This window comes from Tupaia chinensis, unplaced genomic scaffold (genome assembly GCF_000334495.1).
Source record: "Tupaia chinensis unplaced genomic scaffold, TupChi_1.0 Scaffold000164_1, whole genome shotgun sequence".
NCBI lineage: Eukaryota > Metazoa > Chordata > Mammalia > Scandentia > Tupaiidae > Tupaia > Tupaia belangeri.
This window is the reverse complement of record NW_006159638.1, coordinates 4,047,577-4,069,794: the sequence shown is the minus strand read 5'-3', so window position 1 is coordinate 4,069,794 and position 22,218 is coordinate 4,047,577. Positions and strand designations below refer to the sequence as shown.

Genomic DNA, 22,218 nt, shown 5'->3' with positions numbered 1-22,218 from the left:
GCGCCACAAGAAAAAACCCCCAAAAAAAAAAAAAAAAAAAAAAAAAAAAAAAAAAAAAAACAAACAACACTCAAGTCCAAGAAATACATATGTATATGTGTGTGTGTGTGTGTGGGTGTGTGTATTAGGTTTTTACCACAGGGCATATGTGCTCACCAGAGCCACAGAGAAGAACAATGAAAAATCAGTCCCTAGGGGGGATGACCATGCCACAATCCCCTCTCCCCCATTCTCCTCTTAGGATTTTGGGCACACACACACATCTGGCATGATTATTTATTTATTTATTTTTTAAGAATTATTTTCTTTCTTTCTTTACTTACTTACTTATTATTTTCACATGAGTTTTTCCAGATAAAGACAAGGGGTAGGGAGGAAGAGTGAAAAGCAAGCCACCGGGTATGGGACTCAAACCACAGTCGGCCATGGAGGAATTCTAGCGCCTTAACCACCACGCCACCTTCTGGCCCCACACCTGGCATGATTCTCAAGTCACCAGGTCTGGGACTTGAACTACAGTCTGCCAAGTGGGGGTCCAGCACCTTAACCACTATGCCACCTGCTGGCCCTAGACATATAGAATATATTTTTAAAATTATGTCACAGTCCTAACTATATTAAGTACTGGAATTTATATCTTTGTAAAAGAATTATTTATTTATTTCATTTTATTTGTTGTTATAATTTATTCTTTTTAAATTTTGACCAGAGAGAGTCAAAGAGAGAGGGAAAGGGAAAGTGAAAAAGCAAAGGTCCAGGATTCAAACCATGGTTGGCCATGTGGTAGTCCAACACTCCATGTTTCCTGCCAGCCCCCTGAATTTATATCTTAAAGGCATTAAGTTCACTTGAAAAATAAAACAAACAAACAAAAATAAATGTGATAGAACATTTTTCTCTCTTGGCTATTTCATGAAACATATGCTCTCTATTAATACATAAGACATTTAAAGAAATGATTCCAAGAATATAAAAAGAAAACATCATACATTTCATAAAAACCATATCTTACCAATATCATTAGCAAGGGAATTAGGATCAGATGCCCCAAGGGTGGCTTCAAACTCTTCTTGGAGACGATACGCTCTTTGCAGTAGAGCTTCAAGTTTATGAATAAATTCAGTACTAATAATATCCTACAGTGAGAGAAAAAGTATGCACAGTAAATATTAGATTCTAATGCTACAATTCTAAGCATTTCCTATTTTAAATAAAAGGCAGGAAAAGTGAGAGAGAGAAACCACTATTAGGCAATGCAAAATGTACTGCAACAGAACTTGGGACGACTGAATTCTAGCTATCTTCGGTAAAATCATTTCGGTTCTCATTAATTTGGTTTATCTATAAATTAAAAAGTTAGCCTAGAAAAGTGGTTCTCCAAGCAAGGTCTTTGGACCAGAATCATCATTATCACCTGGAAATTTGTTAAAAATACAAATGCTAGGGGACCAGCAGGTGGCATGATGGTTAAGGTGCTGACACTTCCACATGGCTGACCACACTTTGAGTCCCAGATCTGGCAGCTTGCTTTCTCACTTTCCCCCTTTCTCTCTCTCTGGACAAATTAAAATATATGAATTAAGGGAGCAGCAGTCAGCGTAATGGCAATGTCACTGGACTCCCACGTAGACGACCACAGTTCGAGTCCAGACCCGGTGGCTTAAACTCACGCCGGACGCATGTGCATACATGCCCAAGGTCCCGAAAGGAGAATGGAGGAGAAGGGATTGCGGCGTGGCCATCCCCTCTGTCTCTCTCTGTCTGTCTGGCGAGCGCACATGCCCTATAGCAAAAACCTCTCAAAATATATATATATGAATTAATAAATAAATTAAATAAATAATTTTTAAAAATACAAATACAAATACTGTGGCCAGCAGATAGTATGGTGGTTAAGGGTGCTGGACTCCCACATGGCTGATCGTGGTTTGAGTCCCAGACCGGAGGACTTGCTTTCTCGCATTCCCTCTCTCTCTCTCTCTGGTCCAAATAAAACAAAGTAATTCTTTTTTAAGAAATAATAAATTTATTTCCTCAGGCATAGTTTAATGCATAATTTTAAAGGACCAGCAGATGGCGTAATGGTTGTGTCACTGGACTCACACATGGCCAACTGCAGGTGTGTGTGTGTGTGTGTGTAGTCAAAATCCTGTGAAGAGAATGGAGGAGAAGGGTTTGTGTTGTGGCTATACCCCTCCCAAGAGGGTGCTTTCTTTCTCTCTCTTTTGGTTTTGTTTTCATTTTTTTAGAGGTTTTTGCCTTAGGGAGTGTGTGTTCACTGGAGAGAAAGAGACAGACAGACAGTGAGAGGGGAAATGAGAAATCATCTCCCAAGGGAAATGGCCACGCCACAATCCCTTCTCCTCCATTCTCCTCTTGGGATTTTGGGCATGCACACACATGTGCGCAGTGCGTTTCATGCCACCAGGTCCAGGACTCAAACCATGGTCAGCCATATAGGAGTCCAGCAACATAACCACTATGCCATCTGTGGGCTCCAATGCTTACTCTTTTTCTCACTCTCTTTCCAGTGAGCATATGCATTGCAAAATTTTTTAAATATTACAAATAAAAATAAAAACAAACATTCTCAGAATCCACTCCCTGTTTTACTGAATTAGAAATCCTAAGGATAGGATTCCAAACCTATTTTTTTTCATTATTGTATTTTGTTTGTTTGTTTATTTATACATACATACAGACAGACAGACCGACTGACCAGAGAGGGACAGAGCAAGAGAGAATAAAGTGAGAAAGCAACCCACCAGGTCCAGGACTCCAACTGCAGCCAGCCATGTAGTAGTCCAGCCCCCTGTCACCACTACGCTACCTTCTGGCCCCCCAAATCTATTTTTTTAGGTTTGTTTCTTTCTTTCATGAGTGAGAAAGACAGAGACACACACAAAGAGAAAGAGACAGCACATCCACAACAGGATCTTTTTTGGAGAGTTTTTTTTCGCTATAGGGCGCGTGCGCTCGCCAGACAGACAGAGAGAGACAGAGAGCTAGAAAGCGAGAAATCACCCCCCAGAGGGGATGGCCACGCTGCAATCCCTTCTCCTCCATTCTCCTCTCGGGATCTTGGGCACGCACGCACACGCGCCCGGTGTGAGTTTAAGCCACCGGGTCTGGGACACGAACCGCGGTCTACTACGTGGGAGCCCAGCGACATAGCCATTACGTTAACTGCTGGTCCCCACAACAGGATCTTGAAACCAAGATCCACCCCTGCTTCACCCAGCCCTGGATCACAGACACGAGTGTGCCTGGCAACTTCCCATGGGGGTCAGCCTCACAGAGCATTACATTTTATCACGTGTCACACAGTCCAGCCTCCTAAGTATGTTTATTTCTTTTTTTTGAGAGAGATTTTTGCTATAGCGTGTGTGTGCCCGCTGGAGAGAGAAACAGAAAGTGAGAAATCACCCCTGGGAGTGGGGGATGGCTATGCCTCAATCTCTTCTCCTCCAGGGATCCTGAGTACATATGCACATGTGCCTAGTGTGAGTTTAAAGTCACTGGGTCCAGGACTCGAACTGCAGTCGGCCATGTGGGAGTCTAGTGACACAACCATTACGCATTTGCTGTCCCTCAGCAAATTTTTAAAAAATAATTATTTTATTTAACTGTATTTATTTATTTATTTTAATTTGACCAGAAAAGATCAGAGTGAAAGAAAGAGGGAAAGTGAGAAAGCAAGCCAACAGGTCCGGGACTCAAACTGTAGTCAGTCATGTGGGATCCAGCGCCTTAACCATATTCCACCTGCTGCCCCCCCAATATGTTTTTAACAAGCTGTCAAGGGGACTCCAATCCATGCTCAAGTTTGAGAACCACTAGCTTGCCTAAATGATCTCTAAGGACCAGTCTAGCTCTACCTCTATGTAATTTTTTTTCAAGATTTTTTAAATTTAACTTTATTTATTTACTTACTTATTTTTTAATTTGACCAGAGAGGGACAGATCAAGAGAGAAAGAAAGTGAGAGAGCAAAGCTGCCAGGTCCAGGACTTGAACTGCAGTCAGCCATGTGAGAGTCCAGCACCCTTAACCACCACACCACTTGTTGACGCAACCTCTATGTAATTTTATGATACAATGACAATTAAAAAGCACAAAATAAACTTTTAAAAAGTGCTTTAGAGGGCTGACTCATAGGCAATGGTTAAGTACTATGCATACGAAGTCAAATCTCGCATGGCTGGTCACAATTTTACTTTGGTGGCTTGAAGAACACAGGGGCACATAAGCATGAGTGCCCAAGATCCTGATAGGACAGAGAAATGGAGGAGAAAGGATTACAGTATAACCATACTCTACTGGGAGGTGTTTTTTTCTCTCTCTATAGAGAGTGCACATAGCCTGTGGCATTAAAAAATAACAATAAATGAATAAATAAGTTCTTGGGAAATCTTATCTGTTGGGATCAGTAGGTGGCATGGTGATTAAGGCACTGGATTTCCACACAGCCAAAGGCAGTTTGAATTCCAGACCCAGCAGCTTGAAAATCACACTGGGCACGTGTGTTTGCATGCTCAGAATCCTGAGGAGAATGGAAGAGAAGGGAGTGTGGTGTGGCTATCACACTTGGGGGGGTGGGGGTGATTTCTTTCTCTCTCTCTCTCCATTAACCCTGTGCCAAAAACCAAAAAGAAAGAAAGAAAAATTATATCTGTTTATTCTAAATATTCTAGTTATAAAAGATGATGATGAATGGCAAATCTGGCACTGAACACTTAAATGAACAAAAATAAAAATTTTTTTAAAGAAATATCCCACATAGTCCCAAGCAAGAAAAAAAAAAAGTCCTATTAAATGCCACTGAAAACAAGTACACTGTGTCAAGATGAAAAATTGTTTGATTTTTTTCAACATGAAAACCACTCTTAATAAATCCTTACATCTACGGTTTCTTCAGCAATGGCATCTCCAGCACCCAGCTTAATAGAACCGCAGGCTTCATCTTCAGCTTGTCTATTACGGAAGGTTAGAGCTTGTTCCCATCGACGTAAGGCCTCTTCAAACAATTCCATACCTAAAAATTAAGAACAGAACAGTTATAAACAAGCAAAACCAATGCCAAAATAAAATTAATTGGGGTCTAAGATGTTTTCATATAGTTATAATTAGTGGTACAACCTGAGTGTAATTTTTGCACAAAAAATAATTTTATGCTCACATCATGTCCTACTAGTCTCTTAATTTTCTAATATATTCTGGGGCTATAGCTCTAGTCAACCAAAAATCAGAGAAAATGACTAAGATGTTTCTATTTTTAAAAAAAATGTAACTCAAATGTGTGTAGTGTATGGAATTTTTCCAGAACTCTATCGTGCTTTTATCAAAAGTCCAACAGTGTCACCCATTTGGCTCTGAGCTGACCCTGGTTAGGCAGTGTTGTCTCGGAAGCACTGTGGAGACCTCCAGCCAGGAGGGCTCACCCTCCCCGGGTCACTCCCCTCTCACCCTTGAGGCCCCTCACTTTACAGGGCTCTTGGTTCTGATATCGTGGGGTGAGAGCAGGCCTGGGAAGGGTGATTACCACTGAGGAGCTGCAGTCACTATCAAGATGATAGAGGCACTGACAACTGACTCTCAGGAACAGCTACGCCAGCTGAATGCCCTGTTGGAACAGGAGTCTAGATGTCAAAGGCCTGTGGCTTGAGACTAATTGAGTCTGCATACGATAATGGCCTCAGAATGACTGCTAGGCTAAGGGACCTTGAAGTAAAAGATCTTAGTCTAACTCAGTTCTTTGCTTTGACATGGAGACATTTTCTCTAGCTGTGAATTTACTGACAGATTCCTGTCTAAAATGAAGGTACAGCCCAAGCACATTGAGTGTGTAGGACTGAGTTGCTTCTATTTGGCTGTAAAATCAATAGAAGATGAGAGGAATGTCCCACTGGCAACTGACTTGATTCCAATTAGTCAATAGAAGTTCACGGTTTTAGATTTGATGAGAATAGAGAAGACAGTATTGGAAAATCAAAGCTACTTCTGCCTTTCAGTTTCTGCATCTCTACTATTCACTCACTCAAGAGAACTTGCCATTTGAAAGGAGAAATAGCCTTAATTTTGAAAGACTAGAAGCTCAACTTAAGGCATGCCACTATAGCATCATGTTTTCTAAAGCAAAGTCTTCTGTGTTGGCATTGTCTTTTACTGCATCGGAGATCCAAGCACAGCGTACAGTTAACAGAAGGAATAGAATGTCTTCAAAAACACTCCAAGATAAATGGCAGAAATTTGACCTTCTGGCAAGAATTTATACCTAGAGTTTAACTGAATATTCATTAAACAAGTGTTTCAAACCAAATGTTCAGAAGTTGAAATGGATGGTTTCCAGGTGTATGGCATGGCAACTGAAGCATAGTTACTACAAAATCACAACAATTCCTGAAATGGTTCCTTAAGTCTGTAAATTTGGTTCATGTTAGTCTTCATAAAGAGAAATTTTTCCAATCCTATAATTTTCTTTTACAATTGAAGGATTAAAATATTATCCTCAAAATAAAAAATAAAAAGTTCAACAGTGCCCAGCCACAGTAGCCATGAGGGTGACCTGTACACACCGGGTGCATGCACCCATGACCATGGGGGTTAAATAAAATAATTCTTTTTAAAAAAAGAAAGAAAGAAAAACATGCCCCTTGGCAAAACTAAAACATACACACCCTAAATTAAAAAGAAAATTAATAGAAGAAATTAGTTGACAAGAAGTTACAACATTTAGGGGCTACAGGTGGCATAGTGGTTAAAGTGTTAGGACTCCCACATGGCCGGCTGCAGTCTGAGTCCTGGATCTGGTGGCTTGAAAAATTACGCTGGGTGTGTGTGTGTGTGTGTGTGTGTGTGCCCAAAATGCTAGAAGAGTTGGGGGTATAGCCATCTCCCCCGGGGGGGAGGGGGGGGATTTCTCACTTTCCTTCTCACTGTCACTGTTTCTCCTTCTCTGGTGAGCACACACACCCTAAGGCAAAAACCTCTTAAAAAAAAAAGAAAAGAAAAGAAAAGGCAAGGCAAGGCAAGGCAAGGCAAAGCAAAGCAAAGCAAAGCAAAGCAAAGCACACAGTCCTCTGCCAAGTCACCAATCCTTTCACTACTTATTGGCCAGGGCCACACATTTGTTTTGGGGGTCAGCCCTGTAACCTAGTGGTTAAGGGAGTCAGATCCTATGTGGCTGATCAGTTTAAATCCTGGTGTTAAAAACTTGAAAAATATACGAGGAGTATTTCCATGTGTTCATGCCCCAAACCTGGCAGGATAGAGAAATAGAAGAAAAGGGATTGTGGCATGACCATGCCCCAGTGGGGAATGCTTTTTCCCTTTCCCTGTCCCCGCCCCTGCCTGCCTCTCCCTTTCTCTCTGGAGAGCACATGTACCACTGACGATTAAACACAAATTTGGGGGGCCGGCAGGTGGCATGGTGGTTAAGAGCACTGGAATCTCACATGGCTGACTGTGGTTCAAGTCCCAGACCTAGTGACTTGCTTTCTTTCTCTCTCTCACTCTGTCCTTTTCTGGTCAAATTAAAATAAATGAATAAATAAAGTTAAAGAAAATAATTCTTTAAAAAAATTTTGTTTTTGTTTTTTCTCTAGAATGTCTTTCCATTAAAAGGAATACAGATTGAAACTGAGTGGAGAAGAGAGAAAAGCATTTGAATCTTCTGATTCAGCATCAGGTTCATCTGATTGTTTTCCAAGTCTCCAGGGAAGCTCCCTAGCCATGCTCATGGTCAAACCAAGAGGAATACTAAGATGTGAAACACTGAAGGCTGCCTTTATATTTAAATTTTTTCTGTATATAAAAAGAATACAAATGATACCTAGATAAGACAGATTAAGGGGGCCAGCAAGTGGCATGGTGGTTAAAGGCGCTGGACTCCCACATGGCCGACCACGGTTCAAGTCTCAGACCAGGTGGCTTGCTTTCTCACTTCCTCTCTCTCTGTCTCTCTCTGATCAAACTGGAAAATAATAATGATAATAATAATAAATAAAGTTAAAAAATAAACTAGTTAAAAAAACAGATTAAGTAAAATGGATTCTTACAGATTCACGAGGTAAGAATTGAGTGGGGTCAGAAGATGGCATAACGGCTATGTTGGTAATTTGTGGTAATTTGTTAATGGCACTCTAATACAATGGGTGATGTTATGTAGATGAGATTTGATATATAAGAACATTTTTAAATTATAGTTACTATCTTAGAAGATGTGCTGTTTTTTACTTTCAAATTAAATATGAACATAGTATTACAAAACTTTATCATGTTATCCTTACCCATTAAGTATAAGTTCTCAGGAGTGGTCACAGGAATATTAACAAGTTTAATGTCATCTTCATCAGCTTTGTCCCAGGAATTAGAATTGCCACAAGCACAGCTATGACAAGAATTGACACTCTGGACCTAAAATTAAGATTGACAAAAGTTACTTAAAATATCTCATATGGGGGGCCAGCAGGTGGTATGGTGGTTAAGGTACTGGACACGCCCACATGGCCAACCACAGTTTGAGTCCCAGAACTGGTGGCTTCCTTTCTCACTTTCCCTCTGTCTCTCTCCGTGTCTCTCTCTGGTCAAAGTAAAATAAATGAAGGAATAAATAAAATTAAAATAAATAATTTTTAAAAATCTCATATGATAGTATGTTATGATCTTTTATATTCATAAATTTATGTAAACCCTATTGCTAGTAAAACAGTCCCTACAATTTCCACCTGAATAATCCTAATTATATTTAATCATACTCAGCAGTCATATAACCCTAAATATTATAAGCCTCTGTTCACTTAAAAATATACAAGTACAGGGATCAGCAGGTTTCGTGGTGGTTAAGGTGCTGGACACTCCCACATGGCTGACCACAGTTTGAGTCCTGGACCTGGCAGCTTGCTTTCTCAATCTTTCTCTCTCTCTGTCTCTCTCTGGTCAAATTAAAATAAATGAATGAATAAATAAAATAAGTAATTATTAAAAATATACATACAAGTACAACAATACTTTAAACATATATCAGTTATTTCCATTAAAAAATAAGGCAGTTGGGGCCAGCAGGTGGCATGGTGGTTAAGGTGCTGGACTCCCACATGGCCAGCCACGGTCTGAGTCTGGGACCTGGTGGCTTGCTTTCTCACTTTCCCTCCCTCTCTGTCTGTCTCTGGTGAGCACATATGTCCTATAGCAAATTAAATAATAATAATAATAATAAATAAAACAATCCTTTAAAAAAATATCAGGCAGGGAACCAGCAGTTGGCTTTAATGGCTATGTTGCTGGACTCCCATGTAGTCAACTGCGGTTCAAGTCCCGGACCCAGTGGCTGAAACTCATGACAGGCGTGTGTGCATGCATGTCCAAGATCCCAAGAGGAGAATGGAGGAGAAGGGACTGTGGCATGGCCATCTGCCCTGGGGGGTAATTTCTTGCTTTCTGCCTCTCTGTCTCTGTCTTTCCGGTGAGTGCACACGCCCTATAGCAAAAACCTCTCCAAAAAAAAAAAAAAATCAGGCAGTTAGAGACCAGCAACCAGACAGTTATTTTTATATTATTTACAACTCTAAGTATTTACTTACGAATTTTATCTACATCTACTTTAAGATAGCAAGCTTTGGGAACCAGCAGTTAGCGTAATGGCTATGTCGCTGGATTCCCACGTAGTCGACCGCGGTTCGTGTCCCAGACCCGGTGGCTTAAAACTCACGCCGGGCGCATGTGCGTGCGTGCCCAAGATCCCGGGAGGAGAATGGAGGAGAAGGGATTGCGGCATGACCATCCCCCCTGGGGGGTGATTTCTCGCTTTCTGTCTCTATGTCTCTCTCTGTCTGGCGAGCGCACGCGCCCTACAGTGAAAATCTCTCCAAAAAAAAAAAAAAAAAGATAGCAAGCTTTTTCCCCTTTGATTTTTAAAAAATTATTTAGTTTAATTTTATTTATTCATTTATTTATTTTAATTTGACCAGAGAGAGAGAGCCCCTTTAAATTTTTTTTTTTTTTGGAGAGGTTTTTTCGCTATTGGGCGAATGCGCTCACCAAACAGCAGAGACAGAAAGTGAGAAATCACCCCCCAGGAGGGATGGTCACACCGCAATCCCTTCTCCTCCATTCTCCTCCTGGGATCTTGAGCACGCACGCACACGCACCCAGTGTGAGTTTTAAGCCACCGGGTTCGGGACGCGAACCGCAGTCGACTACGTGGGAGTCCAGCGACATAGCCATTATGCTAACAGCTGGTTCCCAAGAGCCCCTTTAAATTTTTAAGAGTGCTGACTATCTGCTAAATTTTAACTAACACTGAAAAGCTACTACTACTGTGTGTGTGTGTGTGTGTGTAAGAGAGAGATTTTTGCTATAGGGCGTCTGTGCTCCCAAAAAGAGAGAGAGACAGAAAGTGAAAAATCACCCCTCAAGGCTGATAGCCACACGCAATCCCTTCTTCTTCATTCTCCTCTTGGGATTTTGGGTATGCATGCACATACGCCTGGCATGAATTTTAAGGTCCAGGACCTGAACCACAGTCGGCCATGTGGGAGTCCCGCAATATAACCATTACACCAATCTGCTGGTCCCTACTATCACCTTTTTACATGCCTGTCCTTAGCAAGGTCCACAAGCCAGTCACCTCATTCACTTCTATGCAGATGACTCTCAAGTCCTTAAATCCAGTTTTGTCCTCTTTTGAGAAGTGTACGCCCATATTTTGATCTGAATATTAGGTGGTTCCACTTGGCCCTTCTGCTGCCATCTCAAGTGACTGTATCAAAAATGGAGCCCATGGGACCAGCAGGTGGCACGGTAGTTGAGGTGCTGGACTCCCACATAGCAGACTGAGGTTCAAATCGTGGACCTGGTGGCTTGCTTTCTCATTTTTCCTCTTTCTCTCTCTCTGTCTCTATATGGTCAAATTAAAATAAGTTAATAAATTTAAAAAAAAAATGGAGGCCATAGGCCAGCAGGTAGTGTGACAGCTGAGGCACTGGATCCCACTGAAAATCATGACAGGTGTATGTGCATGCTCAAAATCCCAAGAGAATTGTGGCATGGCTATTTTCCCTGGGGAGGGCTTTCTCACTTTTTTTCTCTCTCTCTCCCTGTCTCTCTCTGGTAAGCTCACATACCCTATTGTAAACTTAAAAAAAAAAAAAAAAGTATATTTTTAGGCATTATAAAATAGGTTGGCTATACATGTCAATGAGATATAAAAGCAAGGCACAGGGGCCAGCCAGTAGCATGGTAGTTAAGGGTGCTGAACTCCCACATGGCCAGCTAAGGCTTGAATCCCAGACTGGTGTGACTTGCTTTCTCACGTTCCCATTCTCTCTCTCTCTCTGTCTGTCCCTCTCTGGTCAAATTAAAATAAATAAATAAATAAAGTTAAATAAAAATACTCACTGGAGGAAAAAAAAAGCAAGGCACAAACAGAATGTGGTATTTTACATACTATTAAGAAAAATAAAACTACATGAAGGTAGAATAATGAAATCCCTGAAAGTCTATATAAGAAATTATTCAATACTGTTTGTCACCAAGAGTAGGGGAACTGAGTGGATCAAGAATACATTTTCACTGTACATCCTTTTATTTGTTCTATACTGAAGAGTATGGTCTACCTAGTTTGAAAGTAATATTTAAACTACATTAGATTTAAACAAATGCAACATCATTGCTTACTTGTTAATCAATATTACATTAATGCACAAAAGAAGAGTGGTCTTCTACTTGTCAGCCAATACCATATTAACGCTCCTAAGAAGAAGGAGAGAAATCCCACACTTCGCTTCAGCAAGCCAAACACCTCTACCTAAGTAAGGTCTTCAAGTGACTTTGGTGACCAGCACAAAGTCTGGCCGCATCTAGCTTTCTGCAACACATTTAATCTTGAAGCAACATTTCCACATCAATGTCATTTTCAGAGAGCCCAAGGAGACCACATCATTAACTCAGAGAAAGCTGGAATCATGCTAGCTGAATATTTAGCAAGAGGATATGTTTACTTGTCTAAAGAAAGCAGATTGGGACCAGCAGTTAGCGTAATGGCTATGTCGCTGGGCTCCCACGTAGTCGACTACAGTTCGAGTCCCGGACCCGGTGGCTTAAAACTCACGCTGGGCGCATGTGCGTGTGTGCCCAGGATCCCGAGAGGAGAATGGAGGAGAAGAAGGGATTGTGGCGTGGCCATCCCCCCTGGGAGGTGATTTCTCGCTTTCTGTCTCTCCGTCTCTCTCTCTCTCTCTGTCTGGCGAGCGCACGTGCCCTATGGCAAAAACCTCTCAAAAAATAAATAAATAAAATTTAAAAAAAGAAAGAAAGTAGATTCAACCAGATGATTTCTTAAGGTTCTTTACATACCGTGAGGTCTAAATGTATACTTTCATTGATCGGTAACAAGAGATATATAAACAAACATAAGAAAAATCATATCTTCTCTTTACTTACGGAAGCCAAACTCTGTGCAGAACCTGAGTATTTACTGAAAAGTCCTCCATTCACATAGTTACAAGACTGAGATCCTTTGTCTTTGGTGGAACTTAAAGATAATGTTAAATTCTGTCTACTACTGGAACAACTTGAACCTACCAAACAAACATTAGTATTAAAAGTATTGACAACCTCAATGATAAATTTCAGATAAAATCTCAAAGTTCATGCTATATTTATCCAGAAAGCTTCTGATTTTAAAACACACATGTATAAAATGATTAAATGTAAACCATTATTAAAATCTGTATCTTGTATATATTGTTTTTAATGCTGCTAAAAATCTGCTGAAATAGGGGCTGGCAGGTGTCGTGGTGGTTAAGGGCACTGGACTACCACGTGGTTGACCACAGTTCAAGTCCCAGACTGGCGGTGTGCCTTCTCACTTTCTCTCTCTTTTTCACTCTGTCCATCTCTGGTCAAATTTACATAAATAAAGTTAAATATTTAAAAAAAAATCCTCTGAAGTATAGAGTAAAACTTCTACCTAATTAAATAGGATGTTATGGGGGGTGATTTCTCTCTTTCTGTCTCTCCGTCTCTCTCTCTCTCTCTGTCTGGCGAGCGCACGTGCCCTATGGCAAAAACCTCTCAAAAAATAAATAAATAAAATTTAAAAAAAGAAAGAAAGTAGATTCAACCAGATGATTTCTTAAGGTTCTTTACATACCGTGAGGTCTAAATGTATACTTTCATTGATCGGTAACAAGAGATATATAAACAAACATAAGAAAAATCATATCTTCTCTTTACTTACGGAAGCCAAACTCTGTGCAGAACCTGAGTATTTACTGAAAAGTCCTCCATTCACATAGTTACAAGACTGAGATCCTTTGTCTTTGGTGGAACTTAAAGATAATGTTAAATTCTGTCTACTACTGGAACAACTTGAACCTACCAAACAAACATTAGTATTAAAAGTATTGACAACCTCAATGATAAATTTCAGATAAAATCTCAAAGTTCATGCTATATTTATCCAGAAAGCTTCTGATTTTAAAACACACATGTATAAAATGATTAAATGTAAACCATTATTAAAATCTGTATCTTGTATATATTGTTTTTAATGCTGCTAAAAATCTGCTGAAATAGGGGCTGGCAGGTGTCGTGGTGGTTAAGGGCACTGGACTACCACGTGGTTGACCACAGTTCAAGTCCCAGACTGGCGGTGTGCCTTCTCACTTTCTCTCTCTTTTTCACTCTGTCCATCTCTGGTCAAATTTACATAAATAAAGTTAAATATTTAAAAAAAAATCCTCTGAAGTATAGAGTAAAACTTCTACCTAATTAAATAGGATGTTATTTGAATGATACATTGTAGTTAGTATAAAAATACTGTCAACTGGGCTGACTCTATAGCCTAGTGGATAAGGGAACTGCATCCCACATGACCAACAAGAGCCTGAATTCTGGCCTGGTAACTTGAAAACATACCAGTATACATATGTCCAATATCCCAACAGAATGGAGAAAAGGAAACAAAGGGATTGTGGCACGATCATACCCTACTTGGGAAGTACTTCCTCCCCAAACCCCATCTTGCTGTCTCTGGCAAGTTCATGTGCCCTCTGGCAATTAAAAAATATTGGCAACTCTGAGCCTTCAAATTGTAAATTTAATTAACATAAACACTTTCCTGAGTTACATCTAAACCTTATCCATATTGCATTTTCTTTCTTTCTTTCTTTTTTTTTTTTAATTTTCCAGAGGGTGCTTGTGCTCATCTGAGAGACACAGATAGAGACAGAGAAGGTAAGAAAGCACCTCTTACGGGTACGATTACATTGCAATCACTTCTCCTCCATCTCTTCCTTCTTTTGAGATTTTGGGCACATGTACACATGTGCCTAACACGTTTCTCAAGTCACTGGGCCCAGGACATGAACCACATGGTCAGCAATATGGGACCCAGCTGTCGGAACCCCTAGGCCACTGGTTGGACCCCATACTGCATTATGTTATATTTAGTTTTATTTTTTTTAGGATAATTTTATTTAACTTTATTTATTTTAATTTGACTAGAGCGGGACAGAGTGAGAAAGAGAGAGGGAAAGTGAGAAAGCAAGCCTCCGGAACCCTCAACCACCATGCCACCTGCCAGCCCCTGTATTTAGATTTTTTATACATCTGTTTCTTCTAGCTGTCCATTCTTCTAGGGCAGACATCATATCTGAGTTTTTCTTTCTTTTTTAACTGCCAGATTTGCTTTTTAAAGTAAACCTATTACTTGTGAGTTAAATAATAAGGAAGAAATTTTGGAGACTAAAACACTGAAATCACCACATAGATTCCTTTCATAATTTATAAATGCAGCTTTTCTCATTGACCTAATTCAGCTCTCTCTACATACCTTTATCTGATGCTGCTCTTTTAGCGTATTCAAGTATTAGGTGCTCTGGTTCCCATGGTAATATTTTTCCTTTTTTCTTTCCACGTCTTCTTTTGAAGTGATGGGCCAGAAAAATTACAGATATTGTACTCACTGCAGTTATTACAAGCAACTTTTTAGCTACTGGTGAAAATTTGATCTGGAAAAAAACAGATTGAAAAAAATGTCTTTTATTTGTTCATTTAAACAAGGATGTAAGGGGGCTGGCAGGTGGCGTAGTGGTTAAGGGCACTGGACTCCCACATGGCCAACTGCAGTTTGAGTCTCAGAGCTGGCAGCCTGCTTTCTCACTTTCCCTCTCTTGCTCTGTTCCTCTCTGGTCAAATTTAAATAAATAGATAAATAAGTACAGTTAAATAAAATAATTCTTAAAAATTAAATAAACAACGATGTAAGAACGAACCTTAATCTATTCCTAAATGCTACTAAAAGAATATAATTTCACTCTTTCAAGGACAGCTAGCCATATTTCTGAAAAAGAATTATTTATTTAATTTAATTAAATTGTTTTAAATTTGCTATAGGGCATATGTACTAACCAGAAAGAGACACACAGATAGAGAAGGAAAGTGAGAAAGCAAGTCACCACATCTGGGGCTTGAATCTCGGTCAGCCATGTGAAGTCTAGCAACATAACTGCTACGCCATCTATTGGCCCTTATTAGGTATTATTTTTACATGTGAGATCTATTAAAATTTGTAGCTTCTATTTCATGAAAAAAGAAACCTTTTCCATGACAAAAATAAGGCAACAAAATTTCCAGGGAAAGCTCCTCAGTAATCTAGCCAACACAAGACTTAGATACCTCTAATATTTCTCCTGTCCATCACTTATTTTTGCTACGTTCATCTCCCGCCCCGAGAAAAGTGGATTGCTTTTTGCATCAGTACCTGGAACACTGGAAATGAAGCATCTCAGAAGTCTAAAGTTCAGAGGTGCTTTCTGAAGTGGCGCAGGGTACTTCCCTATCTCTAACAGAACAGAGAGATCAGAGAACTCATGTCCTGCTCATTCAACATTAATTGAGCATCGACCTAAAGGCCAGGCACTGAGAATACAAAAAAAGGAAGCATACACTGTTCCTTGTGCTCAGATTTCACAGTTCTCCCCGCTCTATAACCTGATGCCACTGTTTAATCTTCTCGTCAGGTTTCCTCCCCTTACAGTGTTTTCTGAAGACAGAGAAAAGTTCATTTAGTCACTTATACTTCTGCTCCAATAACCTTATTTCTCTCTACCAACCATAAACTTCTTCGTAGAACTAAGTTTGTCTCCCACGCTAACACAGTACTTATCAGACCTTTTTTTTGAAGGTGGGATTTAAGAGGATCTCTTATGCTGTAAGTTCAGTGAGGGACAGGACTACTTCTAGATTTTTTTTTTAAGTATATTTTCTTTATTTCTTCCATGAGCAAGAAAGGCAGCGAGATAGTACCCTAAAAGGGTCTTTTTAAAATTTTTCTATTGACTTTTTTTTTTTTTTTGCTAGAGGGTATATGTGCTCAACAGAGAGACGCGAAAAGAAAGGGAGAGGAGAAAGCACCCTCGGCTGGAATGGTCATGCCGCAATTCCTTCTCTTCCATTTCTCTCTCTCTGAGATTCTGGGTACTCACACATACATGGCTTGTTTCTCAAGCCATCAGTTCCAGAACTGGAACCACACAATCAGCCATGTGGGATTCGAATGCCCTAATTCCCCAGCCATGGAGCCATTCCCCAGAAAGGGTCCTGATGCCACAGCAAAGGTGGGTCGACATACGGAAACTGATCAATGCAACATATCACATTAACAAAATAAACAAAAAAAATACAGGATCATCTCAATTGATACAGAAAAAGCATTTGACGAAGTCATGTAAAAAATTCAATAAGCCCAGCCATAGCAGCACAGGTGGTAGGGTGCTGTTGCGTGATTCCGGACAACATGGGAAGCCCTGGCTTCTGTTCCTAGATAGGAATGAATATGCCAGGTATACCGACGGTCCTGGCTGGCTGGAAGGCTGGGGTAGGATCATGATGTGGCAAGACCATGGCGTTGTGGGTCCTAGTCTCTCTTTCATAAAAAAAAAAAAAAAAGAAAAAAAAACTTTTTAAAAGATTATAGGTTTGGGATCAGCAGATAGGATAATGAGAATATGTCGGTGGACTCCCACATGGCCCACTGTGGTTTGAGTCCCGGACCCAGAGGCTTGAAACTCATGCTGAGCACACATGCGTGCGTGCGTGCCTGAAATTCCAAGAGGAGACTGGAGGAGAAGGGATTGTGGGGTGGCCATTCCACCAGGGGGGAATCTCTCACTTCCTGTCTCTGTCTCTCTGGCGAGCACCTGTGCCCTATAGCAAAGAAATCTCTCTAAAAAAGATTACAGGTTTGATTCCTCAGCTGACCTGTACATGCTGGGTATGTGCCCATGATGCTGGGCTGGCTGGGAAGGCTAGGGGGTAGGTGGGGAGAAAAGAGGCATGAGACCTTACTGAAGGTGCTTGTGCCCTTCTTTCTCTTGTCTCTCACACTCAAGAAAGAAAGGAAGTTAAAACAAAAGACACATGAGTGGAAGCTGGTTCCATAGTGCGGCGGTCAGGCCCTATGCTGAGGAAGCTGGATCCCATATGGCAGAATAGTTCCAGTCCTGGCCCTGGGGATTGATAAATATGAAAAACTGGTTCCAACATGTAGCAATAAAGTGCTGCTCAAGGGCAGCCTGACCACACAGGGTGACCAGGGTTTGAATTCCCAGCCCAGTCGACCTGAAACACGCCAGGTACACATACAAGGGCCCAAGATCCAACAGGTCACAGAGCTGGAGGAGGAGGATCGCGGCATAACCAGACCCTGTGAGAATGCTCATAGCTCATGGTTTTCTCTCTCCCTCCCTCCGTGTGCACACACTGCTCTATAGTGAATAAAGAAAAAATTTAAACAAAAACCCACACACACTCAACAAACAAGGAATAGAAGAAAACTACCTCAAAATAATAAGAGCCACAACAAACATCACACTCAATGGGGAAAGCCTGAAAGCTCTTCCCCATTACGTAAGGTCAGGAACAAGGCAAGCATGTCCACTCCCACCACTTCCATTCAACACAGTACTGCAAGTTCTTCCCAGAACAATTAGGTAAGAAAAAGAAAGAAAAAGCATTCAAATTAGAAAATAAGGAAAAGCATTTCTCTCTTCCTCATGAAAGAAATAAATATAAACTTTAAAAAATTAACGCAGAAAGGATCAGGGTCCAGCTGTGGCAGCACATGCTGCTAACACACTGTGCTCCACAGGCCGAGACCACAGGGGAGGTTGGATTCGATTCCTGAGCCAGTGTAAAGGCTGGGCATTCCACCATATGCCTATAACCCAGAACTCAGGAGTCTGAGGCAAGAGGACTGCAACAGCAAGGCCCTGTCTATGTAAAAAATAAAAAGTGGGGAGGTGGCAGATGGAGTGATAGTTAAGGGTGCTGGTTTCCCCATGGCTGTAGGTGGTTCAAATCTCGGACCTGGCAGCTTGCTTTCTCACTTCCTCTACCCATTCTGCTCTCATTCTGTTCTTCCCTGGTCAAATTAAAACAAACAAATAAATAAAGTTAAATAAAACAATTCTTTTTCAAAAGTATTTAATTCTGTTTGTTACTGTTATTATTATAATAACAGTTATTATTATTTAATCTGATCACACAGAGACAGAGAAAGAAAAAGTAAGAAAGCAAGCCACCAGGTCTGAGACTCAAACCGCGGTTGGCCATGTGGGAATCCAGCACCTTTAACTACCACGCCACCTGCCAGCCCTAAATAAAATAATTATTTAAAAGAAAAATACCAAAGACCTAAAGGTATTGGGTTGTTGGAAAAGTTAAGACATATTTTTCTTTCTTTTTAAAAGAGAATTAATTTATTTAACTTTATTTATTATTATTATTTTAATATTTCCAGAGAGACAGAGAGAGAGAGAAAGAGAAAGGGAGAAAGCAAGCCTCCAGGTCCAGGACTCAAACTGTGGTCAATCATGTGGGAGTCCACAGCCTTTAACCACCCAAGGCCTTGACAAGTTAGAGGACTATGGGAACACTGTGGCATGACCAGACCCTACTGAGGGTGCCCGTTTCTTTCTTTTTCTGTTTCTCTCCACTCTCCCCCATCTACTTTGTATGCATGTGCAAACATTCTGTAATGAATAAATTAAACTTTTTAAAAATGAAAAATAGTGACATATTCATATTATCAACTATCATTCTACCTTAAAAAAGAAGGAAAATTTTTTTTTTTTTAGAAGTTTTTGCTATAGGGCGCGTGCGCTCACCAGATAGACAGAGAGACACAGAGAGAAAGAAAGCGAGAAATCACCCCCCAGGGGGTTGGCCATGCCGCAATCCCTTCTCCTCCATTCTCCTCTCGGGATCTTGGGCACGCACGCACATGCGCCCAGCCTGAGTTTTAAGCCACCGGGTCTGGGACGCGAACTGCGGTCTACTACATGGGAGTCCAGCGACATAACCATTATGCTAACTGCTGTTCCCAAAAAAGGAAGGAAATTCTGATATATGCTAAAATATGGATGAATCTGAAAGGTGAGTTACATAAATTAAACTAGTCACCAAAAGACAAATCCCCGTATGATTCCAGCCAGCCAGCCCACAACACAGCAGTGTTATGCAGAGGGAGCCTGGTCCCACATGGCTGTCCCAGGTTCAAATCCCAGCCCCTGTAGCTTATAAAACATGCCAGACATGGTTTCAGCAGATGGTGTGGTATATGAGGTACCAGACTCCCACATGGTTGACCATGGTTCAAGTCCTAGACCCAGAAGCTTGAAACTCATACCATGCACATGAGTGTGTGTGCCCAAAATCCTGAGAGGAGAGTGAAGGAGAAGGGATTGTGGCGTGGCCCCACGTTTTCTCTCTCTGTCTCTATGGTGAGCATACACGTCCTATAGCAAAAATCTCCCTTAAAAATTAAAAAAAAGAGGGCCGGCAGGTGGCGTGGTGGCGAAGGACGTTAGACTCACACATGGCTGACTGCGGTTCAAGTCCTGGATCTGGCGGCTTGCTTTCTCACTTTCTCTCTCTCTGTCCCTCTCCGGTCAAATTAAAAGAAAATAAGTAAACAGACAAATAAAATTAAATAAAATAATTCATTAAAAGAAAGAAAGAAAAGAAAAAGAAAACATGCCAAACAGGACCAGCTGGTGGCATAGTGGTTGAGGCAGCTGGATTCCACATGGCCGACTAAGTGGTTAGAGTTCCAGATCTAGCAGCTTGAAAAACACCCGGGGTGCACCTGTGCCCAAAAATCCTAAGAGGAGTGTAAAAGAGAAGGGATTGTGGTGTGGCCCACTCCACTAGGGATTTATTTCTCATTTTCCCTCTCTCTCTTTTTCTGGTGAGCACACACACCCTAAAGCAAACTTAAAAGGCTAAAATGGCAATTTTATATTATACGTATTTCACTACCATAAAATTAAAAGGAGTGCAATATAATTTACTGAAAATAACTGTTATTGACTGTGTAAAATCACCTAAGATAGGAAAAAAATGTAAAGGAAGGCAACCCCCTTTCAAGTGTTACTAGCATTGCAACCTCCCCTTGGCCTCCTTTCCCCTGAAAAAAATCAAACCTGGAAAATAAATGAAAACCAAGTAGGTTTTGGGAACCAGCAATGAGCGTATTGGCTATGTCGCTGGACTCCCATGTAGTTGACTGCGGTTCGCGTCCCGGACCCGGTGGCTTAAAACTCACGCTGGGCATGTGTGCGTGCGTGCTAAGATCCCGAGAGGAGAATGGAGAAGGGACTGTGGCATGGCCATCCCCCCTGGGGGGTGATTTCTCACTTTCTGTCTCTACGTCTCTCTCTGTCTGTTGGGCGAGCGCACGCGCCTGAAAACCTCTCAAAAAAAAAAAAAAAAAAAACCAAGTAGGTTTTAAGTGACTTTAAAGAAACATTTTTACTTTACCACATAAAAATTCAACTAACACTAAAATACTGTAAACGAAATATGTTCTGAGCAACAAACTTATTATTCAACTTTATGTTTGCTTCTTTTATTTACCTGGGAGAGAGAAGAGTACCAAGACAGAGGAAGATCAAACACTCTTAGCGCTGCTGTCTTCAAGGAAAACTGCGATTCGCTCACTGTTTCTTCTGACATGACTCTTCTTCTAATCCCCATTAAATAAAACATAAAAGCATATTAGTGACAAAGATTTCTGGTTACTTGGCCAATAGAAGACATAAACTAAAAATTTAGCTTCATCAGCTTTTTTTCTTTGCAGTCCATTATTCATGATAGTACACTTGAGCTAAAATTATGTTTTTTATTCATCAAAGCAACAAAAGAAAATGAGCTATTGGGTTATCAGAAAAGTTATGATGCATTTTTGCACAGAAAAACAAAGAAAAATATTTCATGATTTCTCCAACACCCCAATAGATTTAAATGTCGAGTTCAGGTAGTAAATTTTCTTGAGAAAACTGTAGGTTCCAGACCACAAGGTGACATGGTGAATAAGGCGCTGGACTCCCTGACATAGTTGACTGCAGTTTGTCATGGACCCCACAGCTTAAAAAATCATGCCAGGAGCTGGGAATGTGTACATGCATGACCAAAATCCCGAGAGGAGAATAAACGAGAAGGGATTGCAGTGTGGCCATTACCCCTTAGGGGTAATTTCTCACTTTCCCTCTCACTGTCTCTCTTGGGTGAAAACACACACCCTATGGCAAAAACCTAAGGAAAAAAAAAAAAAAGGAAAGAGCCCCAAAAAGGGGTAAGTAGTTATAGAACTGGACTCCCACATGACTGACCACAGTTCAGGTCCTGGACGTGGAAGCTTGAAAATCACAGAGGGTACCAGCAGATGGCATAATGATTACATCACTGGACTTGCACATAGTCCATAGCAGTTTGAGTCCTGGACCCGGCAGCTTAAAACTCATGCCAAGAGTGTGTGTATACGTGTTCCAGATTCCAAGAGGAGACTGGAGGAGAAGGGATTGAAGTGTGGCCATCCCCCTGGGAGGTGATTTCTTGCTTTTTCTCTCTCTGTCTCGTTGGAAAGCACACATGCCCTACAGTTAAAATCAGTATACTCAGGTGAACACATACTACACAAATCCACTTATTCATTAGTTCACAAATTCATTAATTTATAATAAAGAAATACACTATCTAGTGACCGAAATAGTTATGCATGCTATCAAAACATACCCTCCCTGTGATGAAAGGTTGTAGGAAGCTAAATTAATAAGTCAAGGAGCCAGCAGGTGGCATAGTGATCGAGGGTGCAGGACTACCACATAGCTGACCATGGTTTGAGTCCTGGACCTGGCAGCTTTCTTTCTCATTT

At 40.8% G+C, this 22,218-nt stretch overlaps 1 protein-coding gene and 1 pseudogene across 4 annotated transcripts in view; one reads left to right on the top strand and one right to left on the bottom strand.

Annotated features, from left to right (window-relative positions):
• MIGA1 (mitoguardin 1) overlaps positions 1-21,073 on the bottom strand; it is a 77,746-nt gene extending 56,673 nt beyond the window's left edge. For 2 of the 4 annotated variants that reach the window (XM_006146067.3, XM_014586861.2), the window contains exons 1-6: positions 20,922-21,070; positions 14,836-15,013; positions 13,240-13,376; positions 8,288-8,414; positions 4,901-5,034; positions 1,013-1,136 (exon numbers count right to left, since the gene is read on the bottom strand). In XM_006146067.3, the coding sequence (XP_006146129.2) occupies positions 1,013-1,136; positions 4,901-5,034; positions 8,288-8,414; positions 13,240-13,376; positions 14,836-15,013; positions 20,922-21,053 (832 nt within the window). In that variant the 5' untranslated portion in view covers positions 21,054-21,070. Of the gene's footprint in view, positions 1-1,012; positions 1,137-4,900; positions 5,035-8,287; positions 8,415-13,239; positions 13,377-14,835; positions 15,014-20,921 lie in introns of all 4 variants that reach the window. The other 2 variants (XM_014586860.2, XM_014586862.2) reach the window with 2 other exon arrangements.
• On the top strand, positions 5,569-6,415 carry LOC102481081 (cyclin-G1-like; annotated as a pseudogene).
• Positions 21,074-22,218: the final 1,145 nt, after the last annotated feature.